This window comes from Prionailurus bengalensis, chromosome A1 (assembly GCF_016509475.1).
Source record: "Prionailurus bengalensis isolate Pbe53 chromosome A1, Fcat_Pben_1.1_paternal_pri, whole genome shotgun sequence".
NCBI classification, from domain to species: domain Eukaryota; kingdom Metazoa; phylum Chordata; class Mammalia; order Carnivora; family Felidae; genus Prionailurus; species Prionailurus bengalensis.
Window position 1 is genome coordinate 17,754,305 of NC_057343.1, and position 27,267 is coordinate 17,781,571.

At 44.3% G+C, this 27,267-nt stretch overlaps 1 protein-coding gene across 2 annotated transcripts in view; it reads right to left on the bottom strand.

Moving 5' to 3' along the window:
- Positions 1-27,267, bottom strand: part of LHFPL6 (LHFPL tetraspan subfamily member 6) — a 250,421-nt gene that overhangs the window by 23,879 nt on the left and 199,275 nt on the right. The window contains exon 3 of one of the 2 annotated variants that reach the window (XM_043577789.1): positions 4,511-4,609. The exons of the other annotated variant lie outside the window; for it this stretch is intronic. Coding sequence (XP_043433724.1) covers positions 4,511-4,609 — 99 coding nt within the window. The remainder of the gene's footprint in view (positions 1-4,510; positions 4,610-27,267) is intronic. 2 annotated transcript variants of the gene reach the window in all.

Consider the following 27,267-nt stretch of genomic DNA (forward strand, 5'->3'; position numbering starts at 1 on the left):
CTGCATAATTTAGAAATTCATTATGCAGCCTGCTTGTGCTCTGGTTTCCTTGTTTCAAAAATACGTGTATTCAAACACGCTCCTTGCTTCTCCATAAAGAAGAACGATCCAAAGGTAAACAGTAACAATCTTTGATTTGCAAAAGTGGGTATTTTTGTGAAATTGCTCCAAAGCTTTGCACTTAATTCTTGAGAAAGAATCAATAGCCTTATAAAGTTGTTTTCAAGGCACACACAAAAATCCTCCCCAAGTCTCCTTGCCAAGGAAAAAAGACACTTTATTTTCTTTAATTTTTATTTGTTTATTTTTGAGAGAGAGATAGACAGAGACAGAGAGAGACAGAGAGAGAGAGGGAGAGAGAAAATCCCAAGCAGTCTCTGTGCTGATTGACTCGGGGCCACGAACCATGGGATCATGATCTGAGCCGAAATCAACAGTTGGACACTTAACCAATTAAGCCACCAGGCACTCGGGAAAAAGGCATTTTAAAAAGTAGATTCCATTAGACTCCTACCACATTACCTTAAAACCACAAACGTGAGTTTTTGTGAAATCTGTTCCTTGCTTAACTACGTCTTATATGTTTGGACTCAGTTTAAACCCCTGGGAAGCCCTTCCTACCTTCACCCCACCCGCTTCCTCCTTCCTCCACTGTGCCTGCTTGGGCTCTTCCCCTCTTCTCCTTGGCCGCCCTGTAGCCTAAAACACACCCACACTCACTCTTTATCTACCTAAACACTTCACACCCTTGAAGGCTCAGCTAAAAATACTCCTTCCTTAGGAAGCCTCCAGGAGAGGTCAAGTCCCCTTGAATTGTGACATAGCAACAAACTAAAATACCAGTTAGGCTGCGTTCAGCTGCCAGTACGAGAAAGGCTGCCTTGGGGCGCCTGGGTGGCTCAGCTGGTGAAGCGCCAGACTCTTGATTTCGGCTCAGGTCACGATCTCAAGGTTCGTGAGATCGAGCCCAGTGTTGGGCTCTGCACGGACATCTCAGAGTCTACTTGAGATTCTTTATCTTCCCCCTCTCTGCCCCTTCCCTGCTGGTGTTCTCTCTCTCTCTCTCTCTCAAAATAAGTTAACATTTTTAAAAGAGAGAGAAAGGATGCCTTTAAAATTACCCAGTAAGGAAATGAATCACCATGTATTATGTACTTATCGGCAAGGTTGAAAGCTCCTAGGGAAGTCATGCTTCAGGGGTGGCTGAACCCCTGCTGGTTTCTCTGCCCACCCCTTCCCCCTGGAGGCTGTCCCCACCTGCCATTCTACCTAGTCAGAGGCGGCTGCTGGAGGGAGGGGGGAGCATGGCTTCTGGTGCCTTTCCCTTAGGCATATGATCCCTTCTTCTCCCAAAGCCTCTGGGAACATCTGCAATATCACTGTCTAAATGAGCTTACGCCGCCCCATCCCAAGCTTGTATTAAGAGGTAAGATGACCAAGATGAAGTTAGAGAGTTGGCCACCTAATTCGCAACACGCACAACATGAAGAGGGTAATAAGTATAGAGCAGACTAGGTCAAGTGGACAGGGCTGCTCAGCGCGATCGGTGCCCTGCGTCCCGACCAGCTGTCTGGGAGGCTGAAGGGATCAATAAATGAGTCTATCTGAAATGAACCTATTTCTGGAGTGGCGGGGGCATGCTTTGGTTGAGATCAGGGGTCCTCAGACTGTGGCCCCACCACCTGTTTTTGTAAAAACAAATTTACGGGAACACGGTCACACCCACTCACGCATGGAGTGTCTCTCATGCTACAAACGCAGAGCTGAATAGTTGCAACACAGACCATATGGCTCCGAAAGCTGCAGTCACTAGCCGGCTCTTCACAGAGCTGTTTCCCTGCCTCTGGCTTAGAATCACCGACCAGAATGGAACGATGCTGGCAAGGCAACCACAAGGTCCGCTGCGGACACTCTTCCTTTCCGACACACTGACCGTGTATATTATCTTCTTGAACATCTGGCTCTTCTGGTAGGTTCTGGTTCCCTGACGGCAATGCATGGGGTCTTTCAAAATGCCTTGGTGATGCCATGTCCTCAACACCTAGCACAGGGCCTGGCAGGCAGTAAGCACTTCAGAAATATTTGTCGGCTGGGTAACTGAATGAACACACTCCTTAAGTAATCTTCCATATAAAAACAAAGGGGATGGTTTCTTGAGTGACCCACATCCCACAATAAGGACCGCATGAACCTTAACAACGTTAACGTTTCCCAGGCCTCAGGGGGAAGATGTGCCCACACAGTCTCCTGGGAGAGGCAGCAGCAATGAGATTGGCTTCTCAGAAGCAGTAGAGGCAGTGTGGCTGTGGCAACTGGCACACACACCATTAAAAACATGGGCCCCAGGGCCAGCCTTAGTGAGAATGCTCCCCCTCACACACATGCTGTGGCTCCCAACTGCGGTCCTGGGTTCTCCCAAGTGAGCACCAGAATCTGTGCCTTTGCTCCGCTGAAGTTCAGTCTCCATCAGCGTGCAAGGAAACAGTCGCCATTTTTTAAAGATAGAACACAGAGGCAGTTTTGCAGGACCGAGGACTCGTTTTATCTGTAGATGATGCCAGTTTCCATTTTTTCCTCACCATCCCGCTAAGAGACATTAAAAAAAAAAATCTTGGTGTGGCAAAACTTAAAACCACCAGAGTTTTTAAATTGTTAAAATGGCTTCGGTGAGTTTAGTAACATAAGAAATTATTACCAGTAGTAAAGAGGCAAGTCTTTTTTTTTTTTTTTTAAGTTTGACATTCAAGTGTTTAATCCACAATGCTGGGAAGATATGAACTACTGAGATGCAGTAATGAAAATTGCAAAAAACAGGATATGGGTTTCATTACAACCTGCTAATTAATATAGCAACACGCAATAGCAAGAGATCAGCAAGAACAGTATTCTAATCAAGTTGAGGCATGTGTGAAACGGCCAAGAATGCCTCAAACGCCAGAGAAAGAAAAATGCCAAATGCTGTATTAAAATATCTCCCCTGGACACACTTTGCTTTCCAAAAAAACCAACCAACCAACCAACCAACCAACAAACAAAAAAAGGTAAAAAACTGAAAAACAAACAAAAACCAAGCTGACACTCAACTTTGTGCCAGCATTTTCCTCTGCATTTATGGCAATCACAAACTGATCCAGACTTAGGAAAGCCTTATGGAGAAGGAAAGAAAGAGCGGTCCGAAATCTCTTATATTTTTTTTATCCATGCAAATTCGTAGTATTTAACGTACCAACTTCTCCGCCAAAAGAGCTAGCATTATTTTGAGGGAAGCAGGGTGTTTGTCATCCAATGAGTCAAACAAATCATGCTTTATTTTCAAATCCACAGAACTCTGATATGGTATCACATTGGTCCATTTTCCTCAGTATCGGACAGAAATTTTTTTCACAGAAGTTCTACCATACAATTTTTTAATGATGATTTTGGATATAACAGTAATACTGACGTTAGACCACCTCCCTCAAATATTTCTTCTTAGAGTGAAATGTTTAATGTGAAAAGCGAATGTTTAAGTTAGTACCTCACTATGAACCAATCATCAAAAACTCAATCTATCCTTATATTAGGGAAAAGTATATTTGCTATTATTTGGCAATAATCCTCGATGTGGGAACACCGGTTCCAGAAAAACATCCTCAGAAAATAATTCAATAAAGAGAAGGCTTACTTTCGTTAAGTTTTTCATTATGATATGCCTTAAAATAACAGGCTGGAACAGACAGGATACTTAACTAGAAAGAAATAAGGAAGTGTTGGCGTAAAAGTTAGGTTTATCAACCGAGGGAAATATAATCCAATTAGTACAAGTTATCATGATGCAAGCCATATCGTCCTATGCTACCTTTTTAACGGACTGCTAGGTAGAACACACTAGAGCTACAAGTGAAAATGTCTGAAGTTTCCAGAAAAAGTCACGAGGTGTCCTTCAGCAGTGTGTGAACCTCTAACTATTCAATCACATCTCTCCCTGCTTCCCCTACCCCTGTGGCCTCCTGATGGACTGTTCTGATGCCTCCCTGGTGCTCTCGCTCTGCCGTGTTCCTGGCTTGCAAGATGCTTCTGTCTACTGCCAGACGACCCTCGTGCATCACTGTGTTCAAGACCCAGCACTCCCACAAAGCTGTCTATTACTCTGGAGTGAGATCGCTTTGGATTTCTTAGCCCTTGAGAAATCTCAGGCAGACTATAAATTCCACAGAGTTCTTTTCAGCACCCGCAATAAGTAATTGACACATGATTTTTGAATGAATTGATCAATGCATATAAACTCCTCAGAGCAGGGCCTCTATCTAAGCTTTGTATCCACAATACTTCCCACAGTTCAGGCAAACGGTAGATTGGCATAATTTCACTCAACAAATGGATAAGCGAGTGTGTGCGTATTGTTACACATGACTGCTAGCTGCACTACAGGGCGTGTTTTTCTCCCTTATCTCTCTTCTACTCTCTGCTTCTAGGAAAAGTCACATACGGTTCTTTTCTAAAAGGAGCGTCATTGACGAAGGAAACTTACCCAGGTCAAACTGGCCAGAGACATAGCCACAAGTCTGACGGACTTCCTCGCTGTCCCAGCCCAAGGGGTAGAGGGCACAGCCAGCACCGATCAACAAGCCTGCAAAGAGATAAGCCAAGAGGGCTTTACTGGTACTCCTCTGCATCTCCAGGTAAAGGCAGCCGCATGGAGGGGGAGTCGATATTCGCGATACAACAAAAGGGCACGGTGTCCGCGTTTTGGAAAGCACCAGCCACTGCTCCTTAAAGCAATCTAAGGCCAGTTTGATTCCATGAACAACTGCGGGTCTGCTTAAAAGGAAAACAAAAACAGAAACAAAAACAAACCCCCTGATAGCTCAGTTTGGTTCGACTTTGCCTTTGAAAGCATCACAAGCCTTGACTTTGGCACATGGATCGGACCTGTTAGCTGTACTCCCAGCCGTTAGAACTCTGGTGAAAAGTTGAGAATCAGGGAGCGTTCATCCATCACAGAAATAACCTAGAAGACAGATACTTCCACAATCATCTAAGTCCTCCTTGCAGCTAAGACCAAAAGTACTGATGACTGAACTGAAGAAGGTGGTGGTTTTATTTCGATGCAAATGAAGTTATCGTGGCAGCACACTCTGAGCTGACAGCTTTTGATCGGCCCGTCTGCAGTTCTGTATCGAAGTCTAACACGGTTTGATGAGAAGCTGAATGAGACTTAGGCCCTCACCACCGGAATCCGAGGGCTAATGGGAAAGCAACCATCCTGTCGCATCAGTCCGCGGGTACTGTCATCGTCCGTAAGTCCCACAAGTGTGCTGGGCCTGTAGGACCACCACATACATAGTCTGATTGGTGAGAACACCAGCACTGCCTGAGAGAATGTGGGGTATAAGGCGCTAGACGAGGGAGCCCCTTAAATGAGAAAATCCACTCACGTCGTAACACAGAGGCGGAATGACAGGGCCCCAAACGCCGCTGGAAGAGACTTGCAGAATTTCTGTATTTGAGTCCCTTTCTGTCCCCCTCTTGCTTCTTGGGCTCCTGGTAGATGACCCGAGCGGTTCTAACCCATACACACGGTCTGTTTACGGTTATCTAAGGAGGAGCGGCTTCCCAAACCCTTCCCAACCTCTACGCTGAGCTGTGTGGACAGACACCCCCTATGAACCGACACAAATCTCCCCCTCCCCACAATCTGTTCCTTGGTCAACGGTAAAACAACCGTTTAATGCTGAGGGCCTGTGATCCGAGGGAAGGCCTACAAAGAATCACAGAAACTGCAAATCACTAATTCCAGGATGGCTTCGATGCAGTTGGATCGACCTGAATTGTGTCGAGGCTGAAAAATAACTCAGCGACGGTATGAGGTTTTGCCGACTAAGCGAATGCCCCAGGGACTGGCTTCCCCAGGACAGTATTTGTAGCTCTCTGAAGACAACTCTAACAAGTTATCCATCACCAGGTAAAGAGATAATTAGTGAGGAGGCCAAAGTTTGTGTGAGTTGAGTTCCATGAGTGTTCAAAACATAATGTGGTACCATTTCCATGATACCCAGTTCTTAAATTAATAAGGGACACTATTTTTTTGAGAACTTGTGAGCAATTTTTTGAAGGATGACAAACGCAGAAAGAGAAAATTTTCAAATGTAAAAAAAAAAAAAAAAAAGAAAAATCGTGACATCGAAATCATCAGTTTTCTCTTCTTCTGATAGGGAAAGAAATGATAAATAGCCTCATTTGCTAATGTCCTTTTCAGATGGCGGGAAAATGTGTCACGTATCCACGAAAGTGCCTGTTTTGATTCGTGTGATGCCAGGCACTTTGGGAAACTAAATAGAATTTTACATATGGAGCAAATTGGCGTGTGGTTTTCCAAGCGGCGGAACGCTTGGCAGTCAGGGTTCTTTTGTGGAATATTGAGCTGTCTTTATGACACTACGAAATGCAGATCCAACCATATAAATGAAGAACAATTTCATACATAGAAATTTATGTAATGTGCATGATTGTAAAAAAATACCACGGGCATAGCTGACATTAAAAACAGAAGTGTTCGGAGCACGTGGGTGGCTCAGTTGGTGAGGCGTCTGAGTCTTGATTTCGGCTCAGGTCATGATCTCGCAGTTTGTGAGATCAAGTCCCACATTGGGCTCTGTCCCTATGCTTAGGGTTCTCTCTCTCTGCCCCTCCCCTGCTTGCACTCACTCACCCACTCACTCACTCTCTCTCACAATAAATAAATCAACATTTAAAAAAAGAGTATTCAGGGGACAGCAACTAGCTTATCTGGGTTTTTGTATTAATATTTATGTAGTGTTTGTATGTTTTGTCATCTGCTAAGGTTTGCTAACAGCAAAAATACTGCAGATTATAAAGGTCTGAGAAACATTTCTGAGAGAAAAATGTATGTTGCAAACCGATCAGTCTAATTGGTTCTTGCAGTTTTAGGTTCCGTAGGTAAACATCGGTGGCCTCCAGCTACCTTTCTGCTTGTTTTATGTCATGGAGACAGCAAGTCTTAGATTAAATTCAGCCAAATATCTAATGATGTTTCCTAGGCGGCTGGCACAAAAAACAGTCAGATGACCAATTCTGCAAGCCCAGTGAAACCCTCTTCCCCAAATCCATCACATAGTCACTCGAACAAGGACATTCAACACACTGTAAATACAACAAATCTTCAACCGGCAGGTTTAGGACACTTTAGGTCAAATCAGGCAATATCTTCCATTTAAAGGAATGGGGGACAGGGTCCAAAGAGAGTTTAGACCTGGACTGCCCAATGCAGTAGCCATGAACCACATGTCGTGAGTTCAAATTTAAGTTTATTAAATTAAACTCAAAACTCATTTCTTCAATTGCACTGGCCACATTTCAAGTGCCTGATAGCCACAGGGAACTGTTGGCTACCACACTGGACTATTTTCACAATTACAGCAAGTGCTACTGAAGAAGGCTCTTCTAGACCTAAGAGACCATCTCAAAAGGATGCTGGGCTGGACAGATCCTTATACCCTAAGCTTAATACTAGTTATTCATGAAAATCACCCCGGCTCTTTTAGATTCTCCCTTTCTAGGTGGGGCTAGAGATCAAGAAACTACATTTCAAAACTCTTCCGCTGGCAGAAATTCTGGCTCATGTTCTCTCAATGAGAAGCCCTCGTGTGGGATTCAGAAGGTAAAAGAGAAAACTAAACCAATTCCCCATTGGCAGCTGCAACTAGGGACATGCCTTTCTGTAGACCGTAGACATAAGATTTGGGGAGTGACTTCCCCCAAAAGTGAGGAGGCAGCCTCCTCAACATCACCCACTAAGGGCAGATCATCAGCTGTAGTTTCTTTCTACCCTTGCACTTCCTGATTTCCTGAATTCCTCTCTGTCCTTCACTTCCCCAAACCTAAGAGGTCTGTGAAACTTTAAATCCCTGGACTACATCCCTTTCTACTTGAAATACCTACAGTGGTTTCTTTCACTGCTCAGACTCTGGCCAGTACATGCCCAACTCGTGCTGATACAGGTCTTTCTATCCTACCCTATTACTTGCACGTTATTCATTTTCTCAGTTAAAAATTCTCTCTAGTACAACTTACACTGATTAATAAGCCTCAGTAAGTATTGATTGATATTAGAAGATTTTGTGTTAATCCTCTGTGGTGTGGTCTCTGGTTAGGGAATTTATGCTAATCAATCTTTCCTGGAGTGTGAATTTCTGAAGTGAATACTCCAAATGTTAACCAACTGCCCTTAGTGTGTCGATTGGAGCCAACTAGCATTTTATTGTCCATACTGAAGTTACTATATTGTGACATAAAGTTAGAGACGATTTAACATACAAGTGAGAGCATCTTTTTTATTATCATTGAAGTATTACCCACATACAACATCTTACTAGTTTCAGGTGTACATCACAGCGATCTGATAGTTTTATACATTACGAAATGATCTTCCTGATAGGTCTAGTTACCATCTGTAACCATATGGTTATTACAATATTATCGACTATACTCCCTATGCTGTACATTACATCCTCATGACTTACTTATTTTATAACTGAAAGGTTGTATCTCTTAATCCCCTCTACCTGTTTTGCCCAACTCCTTCCCCTCCCTCTCTGGTAATCAACAATCTGTTTCCTAGATCTGTGAATCTGTTTCTGTTTTGTTTTGCTGGTTTATTTGTTTTGTTTTGTTAGATTCCACATATAAGTAGAATCATATGGTATTTGTCCTTCTCTGATTTACTTCACTTAGCATAACATTTAGGTCCATCCATATTGTTGCAAATGGCAAGAGTCCATTCTTTTTAATGGCTGAGTAATATTCCATGATATATATCTCACATCTTCCTTATCTATTTATGTATTAATGGACACTTAGGTTGTTTCTGTATCTTGGCTACTATACATAATGCTGCAGTGAACATAGGGGTACATATATCTTTTTGAATTAGTATTTTCATTTTCTTCAGATAAATACCCAGAAATGGAAAGCTGCTAGATTGTATGTTAGTTCTATTTTTAATTTTTTGAGAACTTCCATACTGTTTTCCATTATGGCTGCACTAATATTTTGTTCTTACCAACAGTGCAAAAGGGCTCGATTTGCTCCACATCCTTGCCAACATTGGTTATTTTTTTGTCCTTTTGATCATAGCCAATCTCACTGGTGTGAGGTGATATCTCATGTGGTTTTGGTTTCCATTTCCCTGATGATTAGTGAGCTTGACATCTTTTCATGTGCCTGTTGGCCATCTATATATGTTCTTTGGGAAAATGTCTATTCAAAGTCCTCTGCTCATTTTTCAATTGGGTTGTTTGTTTTTGTTTTTGTTTTAAGTAGACTCCATGCCCAACATGGGGCTTGAACTCATGACCCTGAGATCTAGAGCTGCATGCTCTACAGACTGAGCCAGTCAGGTGCCCTGGTCTTTTGTTTTGTTTTGTTTTTTAATATTAAGTTGGGTAAGTTCTTTATATAATTTTGGATATTAACCCCTTATTGGATATACCATTTGCAAATATCTTCTCCAATGCCACAGGTTGCCTGTTCATTTTGTTGATGGTTTCCTTTGCTGTGCGGAAGCTTTTTAGTTTGATAAAATCTCATTTGCTTATTTTAGTTTTCGTTGCCTTTGCCTGAGGAGACCGGTCCAAAAAAATATTGCTGACACCAATGTCAAAAAGCATCAATGCTTTCTTCTGCAAATTTTGTGGTTTCAGGTCTTACATTCAAGTCGTCAGTCCATTTTGAGTTTATTTTTATGTAAGGTGTAAGAGAGTGATCAAATTCATTCTCTTACATGTAGCTGTTCAGTTTTCCCAGCGCCATTTATTGAAGAGACTATCCTTTCCCCATTGTATGTTCTTGCCACCTTCGTCATAGATTAATTGACCATATATGCATGGACTTATTTCCAATACTACGTTGAATGAAAGTGAGGAGAGTGGGCGTCCGTGTCCTGTTCTGGATGTTAGAGGAAAACTTCCAGCCTTTCATCACTGAGTAGTACAATGTTAGCTGTGGGTTTATCATATATGACCTTTGTCATGTTGAGGTATGTTCCTTCTATACCCATTTTGTTGAGAGGTTTTTTTTTTTTAATCGAAAATGAAAGTCTAATTTTGTCAAATATTTTTTCTGCACCTATTGAGATGATCATATGATTTTTATCCTTGGTTTTGTTATTGTGATGTATCACATTAATGTGCTATATACAACATCGATTGATCTGCAGATGTAAACCTGTGGTGCATTCCTAGAATAAATCCCACTTGACTGTGGTATAGAATCCTTTTAATGTATCATTGAATACAGTTGGCTAATAATTTGCTGAAGTTTTCTGCATCCATGTTCATTGGGAATATTAGCTTATAACTTTCTTTCTTTTTTTTTGTGATGTCAGTGTTTGGTTTTTTTTTTTTTTTAATTTTTTTTTAATGTTTATTTATTTTTGAGACAGAGAGAGACAGAGCATGAACAGGGGAGGGTCAGAGAGAGAGGGAGACACAGAATCTGAAACAGGCTCCGGGCTCCAAGCTGTCAGCACAGAGCCCGATGCGGGGCTCGAACCCACGGACCGTGAGATCATGACCTGGGCTGAAGTCGGACGCTCAGCCGACTGAGCCACCCAGGTGCCCCACAGTGTTTGGTTTTAATACCAGGGTAATGCTGGTCTCATAAAATGAATTTGGAAGCATTCCTTCCTCTTAAATTTTTGTGGAATAATGGAGAAGAATGGGTACTAACTGTTCTTCAAATGTTTGGTAGATTGACCTGTGAAGGTATCTGATCCTGAACTTTTGTTTTTTGTAGGATTCTTAGGTTATTAATTCAAGTTTATTACTTGTACTAGGTCTATTCAGATTTTCTATTTCTTCATAATTTTGGAAAGTTGTGTGTTTCTAGGAATTTATCCATGGCTCCTTTAATGGTGATAACTTCTTTAGTGTTTGCTTGTCTAGGAAACTGTCTTGCCTTTAATTCTGACTGCCTTCGTGTGGATCTCTCTGGATTCATCTGATTTTGGACTCTCTGTGTCTCCTGGACCTGCATGTCTATTTCCTTCCCCAGGTTAAGGGAATTCTTAACCATTATTTCTTCAAGGATGTTTTTTCATGAAGGTTTGATTCTGGGGTTTTATCTTGTTCTTTCATTTGGCACATGCTCCTTTGTCTCATTTTGTTTGACTTTCTGTATTGTATTTGTTTCTATGAATTAGGCAGAACAGCTACCTCTCCCGGTCTTGAAGGAGTGGGCTTGTGTAGGAGCACCCCCTGTGTAGACTGCAGGTGCCTGGTGGCTTTGGCAAGCTGGCTGCAGATGCAGCAGGGCAAGGCAGGTGGCGGAGGGGTCCCTGGGTGAGACCGTGGGGTCCCCCGGACAGGAGGGCTGGGGCTGGAGAGAGCACCGGGACCACCTTGATTGGATGGCTGAGGCTGGGGTGGGAATGGGCACGTTCCTGTGGCATGCCACACCCGTGCCTCGTTGGGGGAATGGCTGGAGCTTATGTGAGCCAGGGGCCCATTGCATTAGAGACTAGCAGGCCAGCTGGAGTATGGACCCTGCTTCTGCCCACACTATCAGGTGAAGGAGGGGATACACAAGATGATGCTCGCTGGTCCTCCAACCCCAGAGAGCGTTCTAGCAGTCCCTCACCTGTTTGGTGGAAGCTATAAGGCTAGTAAATGGATTTCCTTCCCTTATCGTCTGGTTGCCCTTTAAAGCACGATTTTTTGCTGTGCCTCTAGCTGGCGAGTGGGCCCCTCAGTGATAGCCCTCCTTACCGTAGGTCACCGAGTCAGGGGTAGGGTTTCTGTCCTTGCAATGCCTCTGTCTCTCCTACTCTTCTATACGTGGCCTGTCGTTCGTTGTGCAGAGGCTGTTCAATCGGCCTCCAGTTCTTCTTGAGGAGGAACCGCTCCAGATGTAGGTGTGGATTCTGTGTATCTGTGGGAGGAAGGGAGTCCAGGGTCCTCCTATGCTGCCATCTCGGACCTGCCCCTGAGAACATCTTTTTCATGGAAGAAATCCGCCACCTTTCAGTTTCAGCTGTGTTAAACCTCAGACCGTGTTGTAGCAATCAATGTTCCACGAAAGTGTAGTTCCAAATTCCCGAAATGACAAACCTCTTAGCTGTTATACTGTCTTCTGAAATGGGGCTCAGAGAACATTCTGGAACTTGAGGTGGTTGCCCAAATGATATTTTAGTGACCTAATAGGTTTTAATAGCTCTGGTTGCCTAATTTACTCCTGGGGAGCCAATGGTTCAGTTAGAATCTCTGGCTCACAAACTTTTATACCCTTTACATGGGTTTTCTTTGTTGGATTGATAAATCTGGTGGTTTATAAACTTCAAGGGCTTAATTATATGGTATTTTAACCAAACTCCTTTGTCACTGCCATAAAGGAAATCATGGAAAAATAGTCACATTATCACATTTTTTGGAAATACGTGTTTGTAGGCGCGGAAGTGAGGAAAGACACTAGGAAGCAAGGCAACAATCTGAGGAAAGTGGTAACAGAGGTGGGGTGCTCAGAGGAGGTCTGAGATCATTTGCAGCCACAGGCTCATTTGCAATTAAGAAGCAATCTATTTTTGCAATCCCGAAGGCTTCACAACTTTTAAGGGGTCATGAGTAAATCACAAATTCGTGCAAATTAGCTCAGTCTTTAGTCTGCACCTGGCACCTTGCTGAAATCAGCGATCAGGGGACAGCAGACCATGAAGAAGGTCGGTTTGTAGGAGGTCTTGGAAATTTAGAGAGATGTTGCTTCCTAAGAAGAATGAAGATGATAATCCAAGACATGGCTCAATAATTTTTAAAATGGAAAAAAAGATGCCACGTGAAGAACGCACTATTAGGCCATGCCAACCTGAATTCCCTAGGGTTTTTGCCTCACCCTGTTCCAGACAATTAAAATGATAAAAGAGCCAGGTTGGTGGAATGACCTCTAAGAAGAAGACACTGTTCCTGGAGAAGGGACAGTACAGATAAATGCAAAGATGCAAACACTCAGGAGCTGGGCAGCGGTGCTGTGTTCTATAAGAGATCTGCCTTTACCCCCCAAGGGACCCTTGTACCTAAGTCTTAGCCTGGATACACTCTGCCTGCCCGTAAAACACCTTTGGGAGAGTCCCTGGTGGAAAGTCTGTTCGTTTTCACGCATTGCTGGAAACATCTGCCATGATACTAATTATTTCTCAGAATTCAAGTGTGAAGTCTGAAGTCTGTAAAGAGCTCAGTGGTCAAAGTAAGTAAGAACCAGATGCTGGGAATTTTCCCCTTCTGCAAAACTCTTTCTATTCAAAGTCAGTACTTAACACGTAGCCAGGGGAATATTAACATAACAATTCGGCTCCTGCCAAAAAGGCAAAACAAACCTCTAGTCAGCCCCTGCCAATTACTCTCCACAGGTGGTGAGAAAAGACTCCTCATGTTCGACTCATAAAGCCTTATTTTTTCCAGGCGCTCCTGCAAGTTTTATGTGATCTCACTTTTCTCCATGACTATCGCTCCATTCTCTTTCCACAGTTTAGTATTTTTTTTTTTATACCGTGACTTTTTCCACTTATGCCCCTTCCGTGGTCTCACCAACGTTTCCCATCATCTCATCTTTTATGTTTTTTTGGACACTTTTATCCATCCTCCAGTCCCTTTATCCTCCTTTCTGTGGCAAGCACAGAGGGAAATTGTTTTCTTTACTCTTCTCAGGCAAGCTGCTCGGCCTGGTAGCCTGTTATCTGGACTTCTCTTTGGATGACGTTGGCACATTTCCAAGTCCCCGTATGCTAATTTATGTACACCGTGCTCCTCCATTCTCACCCCTAGATAACTGTCCCTTTACAAAATGTGAACAACAAAATAAATCCACGGCTGGGGAGGAAAGAAGAGCAAGCCAGTATTATAACTCTTCTGACCTTGAAAGCACCGTGAGGAGGAAGCACAGGTGCCTATGGAACAATGCAGGGGTTAGGGGCACTGACCCCCTGTGCAGTCAAAGATCTGTGTTGGACATTTGACTTCCCCAAAACTTAACTACTAACAGCCTACTGTTGGCCAGAAGCCTTACCGATAACATTAAGTCGATAACACAAATCTTACATGTCATATGTGTTACAGACTGTATTCTTACAGTCTAAGCTAGAGAAAAAGTATTATTAAGAAAATCATAAGGAAGAGAAAATACATTTACAGTACTTACTGTACTATATTTGTTGAAAAAAGTCCATGTATAAATGAACCCAATCAGTTCAAACCTGTGTTATTCAAGGGTCAACTGCACTTACATATTCTAGAAGAAGGAGGCTTGGGCAAGTTTATAAACCACACCCCCTTTCAAAGTGCTTTCTGGAAACAGGTATAGAGGATGGAAGAGGCTTGTCCAGGGCAATCCCGGGACTCCTGGATCCCACGCCAGGGCTCTTTTCCACCATGATCTCAATGCTTGGACATAAGGCCACTCCAAGGTCACACACTTGCCACCTGCTACCTGAGTTCAGCCATAGCCGTGTTGGATTTCACCAACATCGTATTTTACTAAGTGGGACTTTTCACCTGCAATTCTGTATTTCTTGTGTCTCAAATAATTGAAAGATGTGCCAGCACTGAACTGTGCAGCTGGCACAGAGGCATGTCAAGGTGGTCTCCTTAAGTGGCTCAGGTGCTCTGACCAGTCCCAAAGGGCATTTCTGACTGGGGACTCTCAGTTCCTTCAATATGTCTTGAATTATCTCATTTCTGAAGGTTGAATTCCTTCTCTTTGAGATACTCTCACTCTTTACTTTATGCTCAGGCTCCACCATGAAAATACTAGCTGTTAAGATCTAGAAGCCTCAACACGCAGCCTGCTCCTGCTGCCCCAACAGCGGGCTATAGGCTTACCCCCTCCTGCGAGCTCCTACCTGGATGCACTCTGTACCATTTATTTGGGGCTCACTACCTTGCTGTAGGTATTCATAAGTAGGACGTCTCCTGGAGAGCCAGCAACTATCGGATGTTTACTTGCATCCGACTCACTGGTTCATGGTATTTGTTAAATATTAAATAGCAGTGATTTATTTATTTAGAATTTATAAAAGCCACAGCATAAGTATATAATACTTCTAGAATAGATAATATAAAATATATCATTGCCTTCATTTAGCAAAGGAGGAAGATGAGGCTTAGAGAAGCAGACTCCTGCTCGTGAAACTACTAAGTGGTAGATGCAGGCAGGGACGTGCATCCAGGTCCGTCTGAACTCTAAGCCAATATGGCTAAACTCTACCTTCTAATGCGTCCCAAATCCCCAAGGGCTCACGGTCCCAGCTTGGGGCTCACCTCCCACATCCACGCATGTGGGAAAACCCTGCATATAAGTGGAAAAGGAAGAGGGGGGCAGAAGATCAAGATGGATTAGAAGTCATTGTTTCTCCAGGATTGACTCTCCCACCGCCTGCAACCGAAGGCAAGGGCTGTTGAGATCCCTACAGATTCTTTCTTCCCTGGGCGCCAGGGAGGGAGAACCCGGCTGCGAGCTCTAGCACACAAAGAGCTCTGTCCACAAAGAGCCCGTGAGGCATAAAGATGAAAAAAATGGACTCTTTGCCATCGGAAGTTTAGCCAAGGAAAAGCATATCCTATCTTAACGCTAAAATACAAAATAGAAATGTGATCATTTCTGAACTATCCAAGCTATTTTCACAAATGACAATAAGGCTATTTCTTTGCTGAAAGCATCCTTCAGAAGAGAACATATTTTAGGTTTTCTTAAGATGCTTTCCCAAATGGCTCCTTGATTATTATTTCTTCTCTTCCAGTTCATGGGTCAGAAGACACAAAAGACACACATCAGAATACCTGCTTTTTCACTCAGAGCAAAAACTTCACAAGCTAATTTCAGCCACGAGTGACTTGTCATCTCTGCTCTTTCTAGAGTTCCGGGCGATCACTGGGGGAAGAAAAATTTGTTTCAAACAATGAAACTTTGGAAATTTTGCCATGTCTACGGGACACTTTTCTGGTGAATGACGCCAGACTGGAAGCAACATCTTTCTAACCTTAGTAGTTAAGAAACTCCCGTTCCACTATTTCATGTCTTCAGGTCTCAGTTGTCCTCCTCTGTAAGATGGGGAAGATATCTATCTTTTGGAGTTGTTGCAAAGATTAAATGAGAGAGTGGTACAAAAGAGGTGGGCACAGTACCTCACAGGAAGAGTCCAACGAATGCTCTCTATTGTTAGGGTTTGACTTTGTCGGGGCACGTGGAGGAGGCCGGAGGATTTGGTTCGAGCCAACGCGTGGTTACACACAACCGCTGGCAATCCAGTCCCCTGCTCTCAGAGAAGGTCCTCTTCTTAGACGGAATGCAGGGAGGGTTCCAGCAAGGACATTCCTGGCACGGTGAGGAATGGTCACTTGCCCCAAAAGTCCTGGCATCCACGTAACCCTCAGTAGGAACAAATAAAACAGCCGCGGCCTGATGACCCTCACGTGTGGGTAAAGAATCCATGCACGACTACAAGGCCAATTAATAGTCTTGTCTGTTCCATTTTGTTTTGGTTTTTGCTGCATTTTACTTTTAAAGGCGCCTTTGGCCTTTCTGTGAGGTGGGTAGAGCCAGAACTGGTGTCCCCACTTGGTAGATGAAGGCACGGAGTCACAGACAGCGGGGAGATCTGAGTTTCATCAAGTAGATAACCGCAGGCAGAGCCGAGCTGCAAACTCAGGGTACGTGACTCCTACGTCTGTGCTTTGGTCCGCAGTCTTCACTCCGACGCTGCTAGGAAGGGGGCTAATAACGCTCCGTGCTGCAGCTACACCTCGGAAACAAACAAAATGCTAATTTTCACTGCCGCTAAGGTGTTTCGCGCTGTTAACAGCTTCGGGAGAGGAATAAAGACACAGTCCCGCATTTCCAGAGTAGCGTGGCTCAGTACTGGGCTTCTCAGACTCACTTGCAGCTGAAAGAGCCGGGGGCTTGTTAAACCTGTAGATTCTGGTTCTGTAGTTCTGGGGTGAGGCCAGATCTCCTGTGACTCCAAGCAGCTCCTGGTGAGACAGACATGACTGCACGGGACTGCGCTGTGGACATTGAGGGTCAAGTGGGAATAGCGCAGGCTTTGATGTCAATCATATCAGGTGCAAATCCTGACACCACCTGCCGTGATGTGTGACCTTGAGCAGTAAGCTTTTGTATTCTCTGAGCTCAGATTTTCATCTGCGTGACAGACCTAATGGTACCCATATCTTTAGCGTATTTATTAGAAATAAATGGCTTAAGGGGCATGTGGCTGGCTCAGTCAGTAGAACATGTGACTCTTGATCTCAGGGTTGTAAATTCGAGTCCACATTGCGTGTAGAGATTATTTAAGAAATAAATGGCTTAATAAAAGTGCCTACTTCAGTGCCTGGCATAAGATAAGGGCTCGGGAAATGGCAGTTATGTATCAATATTAGTAATGATATTGTACCACTGCACCTGCAAACATTTCATTATATCGTAGCTTCCAGTTTCAGATGCTTCACTGGCAGGTATAGGTGTTCACCAAACAGATAATACTAATCAATACTACTATATTACAATAGTACTAGTATTACAATACTAATCAATACTACTATAATATAGTAATACTAAATACTTAATCAAAAGCAGAGGGCTGTGCCTTACTGCTTGCTCACGCTGTTATAGCAAATATATTTTCTGAAACGAACTGCATCTCTGTAACTAAGCATAATTCTATTCTTTTTCCTCCTCCAACACTAGATTATGAAAATGGTCAGACTTACAGAGAGGTTGGAAAAATTGTTCAGTGAATACTCACACCAATGATCCAGATTCTAGGATTAATAGGTTTTAAAGGTTGTTCTATTACCTATCTACCTATTTTTCCATTCTTCCTTTGATCCATCAAGCCATCTTTTTTGGGGGGTGGGGTAGGGAGGAGACGCTTGCCACCATAGCTTTCAAGAACTCGTACATATGACATCTCTTTCATTATTCATACTTTCGCATTTTCTTCCCTTGGCCCATAGTCTGCACAAACTAGCAGGCAAACACAAAAGTTTGACTCAAAAGTAATAGGGACACAACACTACCTCCTTATGGCCTGATGCTACTAAATTAGGACCATCAACCTGGAAGTGATTTATATACAAATCTAGAGCAATGAATACCTCTAGGCTTTTCACATTCTCAAACAACCACTCTAAACCTAAAACAGGACTGGCTTGCTTCACCTGTTTGACCCAGAACTTCACAAGACATTTCGCAAAGCCCAGAGTGACAACATAAGGGGACAAGCACATTCCAGCCAGCCACTCAGCTCAGAGTTTTCAGCAGACACATTTTCTCTGAAGGATCACTGCTGTTTTGTACAAACTGAATCTCCCCTGATTCCCTCTATAGAAGAAAAAAAGAAAGAACATAATCATCATATTTCAACATGAGAGTGTCCTGAGAGCAATGAACTAGGCTTCAACAATATTCTGTCAACAAACAAGCAAAAAACCTAGCTGTAAGTAAATTTACACTGCAAACGTAACCGATCCTGTCCCCACTTTGAAAACGTGATGTTAATTCCAAACCAGACTCTGGTCAGTTTCATGTTGGCAAACTATGGTTACTGCAGTCAGAGAAATATTCAGGTGGTAAACTGTTAGGGACAAGAGCTTTGGAGTCAGACCTGTATTCGAATACTGTGTCTGCTACTTACTAGTTACTGGCTGAGCAAGTCTCTTAAACTTGAACCCCGAGAGTTTCACCGATAAGATGGTACCTCTTTATAAGAGTTGTCAGGAGGACGAGATAAAATGTCCCAGCACAGTGCAGGGCATATGAACGTAGATTCCCTCTTATGAAATAAGGCAGAAAGAGAAGGGGAAGGCAATACTCTTGAACATTTGTATCTATTTCCAGAACAGTGGCTCTAATGGAAACAAAGTGCACCACCACCAGGATGCATTGCTTTGTGGGACAGGTTTGCAGAACTTCTGGGATTGTGGGGCCGATGGTGCATGTGTCCCAAGTCTCCCAGGTAACACATCCTAACTTCGCATCATAAACTAGAATGCCATCCCTGTCTACCTCCGACCCTTCCCCTGACATACCTACAGGTCTTTGCTTTGATTCCTGCTAATACACTAACTCCCTGTTCCCTTTCCCCCAGGCCTCTAAGTGATGTGCTCTGCGTGTGAGAAATAATACGGATGCCCCCATGTGCTCGCTGTGTGATCCTCCCAGGGGCCCTGGTGAGCTGACACTAGGCTCACTAGTGATGGGATTGAGGGCCCAGCAGTGCAGAATCGGCCGGAAAAGAGGCCCCCACGGCACACTGTCTCCTGCAAGAAGTGGACTGGATCTGGGGGTCGTGTCCTATTTGAATGGAGACAACAGTGGGATCAAGCTGGCCTATTTCCATGCAAATCATGTGAGGCATTGCAGCTCACCTCTGGGTCTGGGGCTTGGGGACAAGGCTGCGTGTCTGAGGAGCTAGTGGGATGTAACCATGTTCCCTTGAAAGGAGGGGAGGCAGGAGAAGGGGAGTAGAGAATGAGTCTTTTCATATGGCTGCAAAAAATATTAATATATTAAGGTTTTTTTAAAGTTTATTTATTATTTTGAGAGAGAGAGAGCATGAGCAGGGGAGGGGCAGAGAAAGAGGGAGAGAGAAAGAATCCCAAGCAGGCTCCACACTGTCAGCACAGAGCCAGATGCCAGGCTTGAACCCACGAACCGTGAGATCATGACCTAAGCCCAAACCCAGAGTAGGACTCCTAACCAACTGAGCCAGCCAGACAACCCAATATTAACATATTTTAAATTATTATGAAAAGCCAGAGTCTGAAGAAGGGACATGGCTAGAGTTTAACTCAAATGGGGTCCTGACTTGGAAGCCTACTGTAGAGGAATGGCAGGAGGCTAGGGAGCCAGATGCCCTCTGGTGTGGAGCCCGACTCTGCCCTGGTTGGTGGTGACTTCGGGCAGGTCAGTGACTTTGGGCCTTAGGGTCTCCTCCTGGCCAGCATGGATAAAGCCCCTTGCACCTCTCAGGGATGGCGCGATGACCTAAGTAGTGCACACCAACTGCCCAGGGCACAGCACCTGCTCTAGTAGACCATGGTTGGACAGGTCCAGTAGACCGTGGTTGGATAGTCTCAGTAGACCGTGGTTGGACAGGTCCAGGAGACCATGGTTGGGCAGTCTCAGTAGACCGTGGTTGGACAGGTCCAGTAGACCGTGGTTGGACAGTCTCAGTAGACCGTGGTTGGACAGGTCCAGGTGACCATGGTTGGACAGTCTCAGTAGACCGTGGTTGGACAGTCTCAGTAGACCATGGTTGGACAGTCTCAGTAGACCATGGTTGGACAGTCTCAGTAGACTGTGGTTGGACAAGTCCAGTAGACCGTGGTTGGACAGTCTCAGTAGACCGTGGTTGGACAGGTCCAGGAGACCATGGTTGGGCAGTCTCAGTAGACCATGGTTGGACAGGTCCAGTAGACCGTGGTTGGACAGGTCCAGGAGACCGTGGTTGGGCAGTCTCAGTAGACTGTGGTTGGACAGGTCCAGTAGACCATGGTTGGACAGTCTCAGTAGACCGTGGTTGGACAGTCTCAGTAGACCATGGTTGGACAGGTCCAGGAGACCATGGTTGGACAGTCTCAGTAGACCGTGGTTGGGCAGTCTCAGTAGACTGTGGTTGGACAGTCTCAGTAGACTGTGGTTGGACAGTCTCAGTAGACTGTGGTTGGAAAGTTCCAGTAGACCATGGTTGGACAGTTTCGCATGTGACAGGTCACTCAGAATAAGCCCACAGAGAGAGGACCGTGTATTTGGAGGAAAATCTCACCCTCTCGAGTTCTGACATCCTGACATCATAAAATTACCCAAGTCAGTGGAGAACTTAGGTAGAGAAACCTCCTGAAGGAGTGCTGAGCTCCCTGGGGGTTTACCTTGGCCCCCTGCTAAGGGTAGTAGAGGATCCTGCTTTAGTTCTGACATAACAGTACTGAGAAGGCAGAGTAAAACCTCTCTCCTTACTAGTGCCCATAACCAGGACATCAAGTGCCCACAAACAGACTGATCCCATGCCTCCAATCCCTGTTCATTTCTTTCTACGTGCTTAAAAAAAAAAAAAAGTGCCAGGATAAGAAGGGTTTATCTTCGTATTTATTTTTAAGGTCCTTAAAGTACTTCAATCAGAGGCCCCATGACAACCTTAAAGTTGGATGCCAGGTATATTTTTAAGAAGTGGTAAAATCTACCAAGATGAAATAAGTAGTTAGTGAACGACTTTCTACAAACTGAGAGGGACGAGCCTTCGGTGCAGTTTACAACCTGCCACAGTTGAGCCGCTTGAAGGTTCGAAGCTCAAGCAAATTCAAAGGATATTTAGAAAACGCGATGGAGGCACCGCGGAGTGGAAATCTTTTGTAGAAATGAAAACAAGGCTTCATGTCGTGAGACGGCGCTTTCTCTGTAAGTTCTAGACACTCTGGTGGAGGCTATAACTTCTGCTCCCTAACAAAAAAATGAAAGCCTGAAGTTGGCCGGATTTTTTGTCTTGGCAAGCTACCGGAGCCGAGGCGAGACTTGAACCTATGTCTTTACAACTGGTTTTGATGCCACAGGGAGACCCATATGCCACACACATTCCACAAACACCACCACGGGGTTGTAGGGTAATTCAGAGCACAGCCTTGACATATGACCACATGCCCCTCTGGCTTTGGGGTCCTGGATAACTCTCTTGCTCTTCTCTTGGACATGTTTCCTCAACAGCAAACTAGGAATAAAATCCATACATAAAGCTGCTGTAGGATTATTGTATCTGTATATGTACATATGCATATATATAAATGCAAACATATATAAGCACAAGTACACATATACACAGCCATATATAATTACGCATGTAGCCTATGTTATTATTTGAGTATAATATATACAGATTATATACGCACATATTTTTTTACTAGACTATAAGACATTTATAACAGGTTTCTACTAACTTTCCTGCTTAGGATATACGTTATTTTCACTACCTATATACTCATTAAAGTACCTTCTCACCACTAAAACAATTGGAGCATATGAATATACCATAAAATCTGTGATGGGTGCCAGGGAGGAGGTACAGGTGGCCAACAGACTTAAAACAGACATTTCTTTAAAGAGATTTTTTCCTTCTTCCACCTTCTGGGATATCAGGAAAGAAAAACCTCATTTATTTTCCTGAGGTCTTTCTAGAATACCCCCAGTTCCACTGACAAACAGTAAAGCCATCTGGAATAGCTGACAGGCAACAATTTGGAAGCAATTTCTTTGGAGACAGCTATAATGATTTTCCTTTTCTGTTTTCTTTCCCTCCTGAAATGTCAAGGATAACTGAAACTTTTTACTTTTCCATCTGTGATTTACTGATCAGTTCCAAACAAGTTTGGAAAGTACTTGAACACTTGTTTCCAGTCACTTCAATATTGTTTTTTTTTTTTTTTACTTAATTCTATTTTTAAAGTATCACATTCTGTCTTAAGTGTCTTTTTGATATTTAGAAAATATAAAATATTTAAAAACACAAATTGAAACATGATTACAACCTATTTGCCATGGAAAAAACACTGAGTACTTAAAATACTATTGTAAGCAGTCACAATGAAATCATTTGTATCTTTTTCAAAGAGATTATCCAAAGAGGCTTAATAAAATGAATGTAGAAACAACCCCCCAAATGGGTAAATGTGGCATCTTTCAGAGTAGAAGTTGCAGAAGACAGAATCAGGAATTGTCATTCTTAGCCTGATGGTCTCGTTACCTGAATAGGAATTCTATGTAAAGAACATAGCACGGAACATCAGGTATATATATACCCAGGGATCGAAGCATGAGATATAATAATAAATAATTTGGTAGAGAGATACCATATACATACATACATATATATAATATATTATTATTTTTTTATAATATATTATTATGTACATACTATGTGTATGTACAGCTGGCAGGCTGTTGGGTCGGTGCAAAGCATAGTATTCTTTGCTATGGCGGAATTACAACACTGAAGAAGATCCATTCACTCTAGTGTCCGAGAGGAAGAAAAGTAACACAGAAACAACATTTCGAGCTTGTACCTGTTCCATGTTAGCATCAAAACCAATAAGTGCCATTGAAATCAGTTACATTTTGGCTGGAAATAAGGGAAGGCGGCCCTTGCAGGGTGAGTGGGGTTTTAATAAGCAGATGTGGTCGTCCCAGGTGACAGAAAGGGCACGGAGAATGGAGATGGGTGGGAGCAAGTCTGAGGAAGATAAACGTGGACTGAGGTGAGAATCAGAGACAAGAGGAGAGCGGCGGCCAAGCAGTTGGGCCGGGGTCAGTGACCCCTGCAGGAGGTCATTAATTCTGTGCCAAGGCAGCTGGCCTTCGCTTAGTGGGCAAAGGGACCTGAAGGTTGTGAATTAAGCTCTCAGACGTAAGAGATGAAAAGGACCATCAAGATGATCTAAGCTAGCGCTTCTCAAACTTTTCCATCAAAATATTCCTAACGCAGAGGAGAGAACTTCATACCTGATGGAGTCGGGGGTCCTGCCTTACATTGGTCCTCCTCTGAAATAGGTCTTCTTCCACTTGATAAATTATCAAGGGATGTTCCAGTCTACTCCACAGATAACCTTATCAGTTGTATAAAAAATGCTTTCTCCCAGGGCCGCCTGGGTGGCGCAGTCGGTTGGGCGTCCGACTTCAGCCAGGTCACGATCTCGTGGTCTGTGAGTTCGAGCCCCGAGTCGGGCTCTGGGCTGATGGCTCGGAGCCTGGAGCCTGTTTCTGATTCTGTGTCTCCCTCTCTCTCTGCCCTTCCCCCGTTCATGCTCTGTCTCTCTCTGTCCCAAAAGTAAATAAACGTTGAAAAAAAAAATTAAAAAAAAAAAAAAAAGCTTTCTCCCAATAAGGTATCTGTGGTCCAAAACATACTTGGTGTTCACCCTGTGCCTTCACACATGCACACAGCACCCCACCCTTTCCCCTTTCAGTGTATGTGGAACTCAGCTAGAAGAATGAATCTAGGCTGCCCCTCAAAAAAGACGATGAAGGGACATGCCCACAGTCACAATTAGAAAAGGAATGAAAAATGCAATGATATTCCTTATCCCTGTGTCCAAAACTCTTTGTGGCAACACCACACTACTGCCCAGAAAAGAAAGCACCTGATGGGACCGGCACAGGGGCACATCACATCCAAACACGTCCAGAAGTCACCACCCAGCATGCACCTGTGAGTGAGACGCAGACTCCACCAGCTGACCCCAAACATGCCACCTTGTCCCGCCATTCCAGTCACTGCCTCTGGTGGTGGGAGAGAGATGGCTTAGACCAGGCTTCCCCGGGGGGAACTGTCCCCCCACATCACAATTTCTCGCTCGGTCATGAAGGTAGAATAGAGCCTCAGACAAATGCCCCCTTTACCTAGCGGAACTGAGCAGGTGCTAATCAAAGTCCGTCAAGCATGATTTGTACCACCAAGGGATTCCAGGGAGGCAGAAAAGGAAAAATCACAACGCCGTGTTTATCTCCCTTTCATTGCCAGTTCTGGCAACAGTATTGTAGTCAGGCAGGCTGAGTCAAAACAGTTTGCTAAAAATATGGATCAGCTGAGACCATTTAAAGCCACCTTTTATGGAGTTAACGTTAGGACTTTCCCCTTGGGCTATTTTGTGTATTCTCTCCGGAGCCTGCCCTTCCAGCGGCATCTAGCCTGAAAAACACAGTCTCTCTCCTTGCCAGGGGACCCGAAGCCTCCCAACGACTGATGAGTGTGTCTGCATCCTTCCCAGGGTCCTGGGCAACCATTCCCAAGGGGCTCCATCGGTGGGGTGGGATGCTGGGCGAGACTCCGTCGGAGTTTCTGCTGGGGAGTAATTAGTCCTATGGGTAGACCTGGTGCCCCCGGCGGTGGGACTAGCTGTGAAGCGGTCTGTTTCAACCCTTCCCAGGATAAGTTTCTAGTTTCCCAGTCTTCTGGAAAGGCGAGGGTTAGATTCCTCAGGATGAACTGCACACCACGATTTTATGTAGATGTTCAATGTGAGGGGAAAAGAAAATCACCCCCACAACTGTATTAAGGTTTTCACCCAACTCTGTTCGAATGGCTGCTGGTGATGACACTAAGGGGACCTGGGGGAGGTTTGCTTTCCGAGTAGATTCTATTTCCTTTACATTAAAATCAATAAACAAAGGAAATGCAACTGCTTTCAAACAAAACAAGCTTTGCAAAGAGACTATTTTTAGAACGCATTCTCTGGAAATTTGCCTGCTTTACAGGAATTGGATTTTACTTAAGAAGGGAACCCAATGGAACATGTAGTCCCATAGCTTTCCATGCTGTGTGTGCCCCTCAAAGCCCTAGGGGGATCTCCATGGTGTCGAAACAGCATGCCCAGGGGCGGGGAAAGGGGCCAGGAGATCTGGAGGGGTGGAGAGACAAAGGCCCTGGGCTCCACTGTTCCTTCCAGGGGGCGCCACTGTTTTTCCTGCTCTCATACTGGGTTTCCATATGATCTTTTATACAAGGGAAAGGTTCAGCTCCTAAATATTTTTGGCAACTACCTAACTTGGTCGTGTGGGCTGAGTCGTGTCCCCTCTCCCCCACTGACATATGTCCTAATTCCCAGTCCCTCAGAATGGGATCTTATTTGGAAACGGGGTTGCTGTAGATGTAATGAGTTACGACGAGATCACTGTGGAGTAAAGCAGGCCCCTACCTCCGACATTACTGATATCCTTCGAAGAAGACACCTGGTCACAGAGGGAAGACAGCCATGTGAACATGACATGGGATGTCAGGCTGCCACAATCCAGGAACACGTGGGGCCACTGGAAGCTACGAGGAGGCAAGAAGGTTCCCTAGAACCTTCAGAAGAGGTGGAGCCCAGCCCATACCTTGATTTCAGACTTCCAGCTTCCAGAACTGAAAGACAATTACTCTCTGCCGTTTCCAACCATCCAGTGTGTGACCCTTTCTTACAGCAGCCCTAGGAAACTAATGTACCCAGTCAAAACGATTTTCTTCTCTCACCGTTTAATTGTTTTACCCTCTTAAGCAATATGTTGATAAAGGAAAGGACATTTTTAAAACACGCAGAAAGCGCTTTTCTCAGTTTCTCAGCTGACTCACCGATTCCGGCCCTTAATCCTCACCTCCAGAGCACACATCTCTTAAGGAAATGCCTCCCCACACAGACAGACACGGGGGCCCCAGTTTCTCCAAGCACGACCCTGAGGTTCGAGGAGGAGACCGCACTCAGATGCCACATGCAGGCGCCGTAAATCCCCGCCTCACCGCTGGGTCTAGGAACTGAGGCCAGTCAGGGATGTTCATGTTCAAAACTTGGAGAAAGCACACTGACACATCAGACTCAGTTACCCACGCGCGTGCTTGGCGCGCGAGACGCAAGTGGTTTGGTGATAATTCATATGCAAATAGCTTCTTTCTCTGAAGGGCTTAAAGAAAGGTACAGCAGACTTTTACTTCATTAATCCTTGCAAGCCACCCATGAAGAAGGTAAAGTAAGGTTGTACCTCCTCCCCCTTCTCTCTGGTTCCTCTCAAGGTTGGCTGCTTGTTTTCCTCTTGATTCTTGTGCTCAGCAGCATGGTGGATTTCTCTCCTTCCGCTATACAGGCTTTTATTTTGAAGCTGTGTTCATGTTTCCCTAGAACCTATTTCTGGCAGCTCCTGGTTAGTAGAAGAAAATTATCCCCGTTCCCCCACCCCCACCTCTTTTTTTGGGGCAGAGGAAGGCTTCTCAGAAGGACCCAATCTATTCTGAAACTACCATTTATTTACAGTTTGTGCTCCTGAATTATCTTGAGGTTTAGGAGACTCAGTGTGCACGAGTGAGTGTGTGTGTGTGTGTGTGTGTGGAGAGAGAGAGAGAGAGGGAGAGAGAGAGAGAGGGAGAAAGAGAGAGTAGCAATAACCTTGCCAAGTGGCATTAGAATGCCGTCAAAGGTGTTTCAGGGGTGGAGGCGGGATCTCAGCATCTCAGCAGACACCTCATCACTACACGTATCTTTGGCAACTCTCTTGGTCAGTTTCCAGATCGTGATCCTCCTCCCAGAATAGCCATGGCTAAGAAACATGGCGGAGACACACTCAAGGAAACTGAAGACGAAAGCACTTTAGCCCCAACCCCTACTTTAAACAGGGCTGTTTCTCCTTTGCCCGTTTTCTTACTGAATTTCTTGAGTAAGCAATTCTGTCTCCTGAGCACCTTCATGGATCTCAGGCAAAGATTCAGGAAAGAGC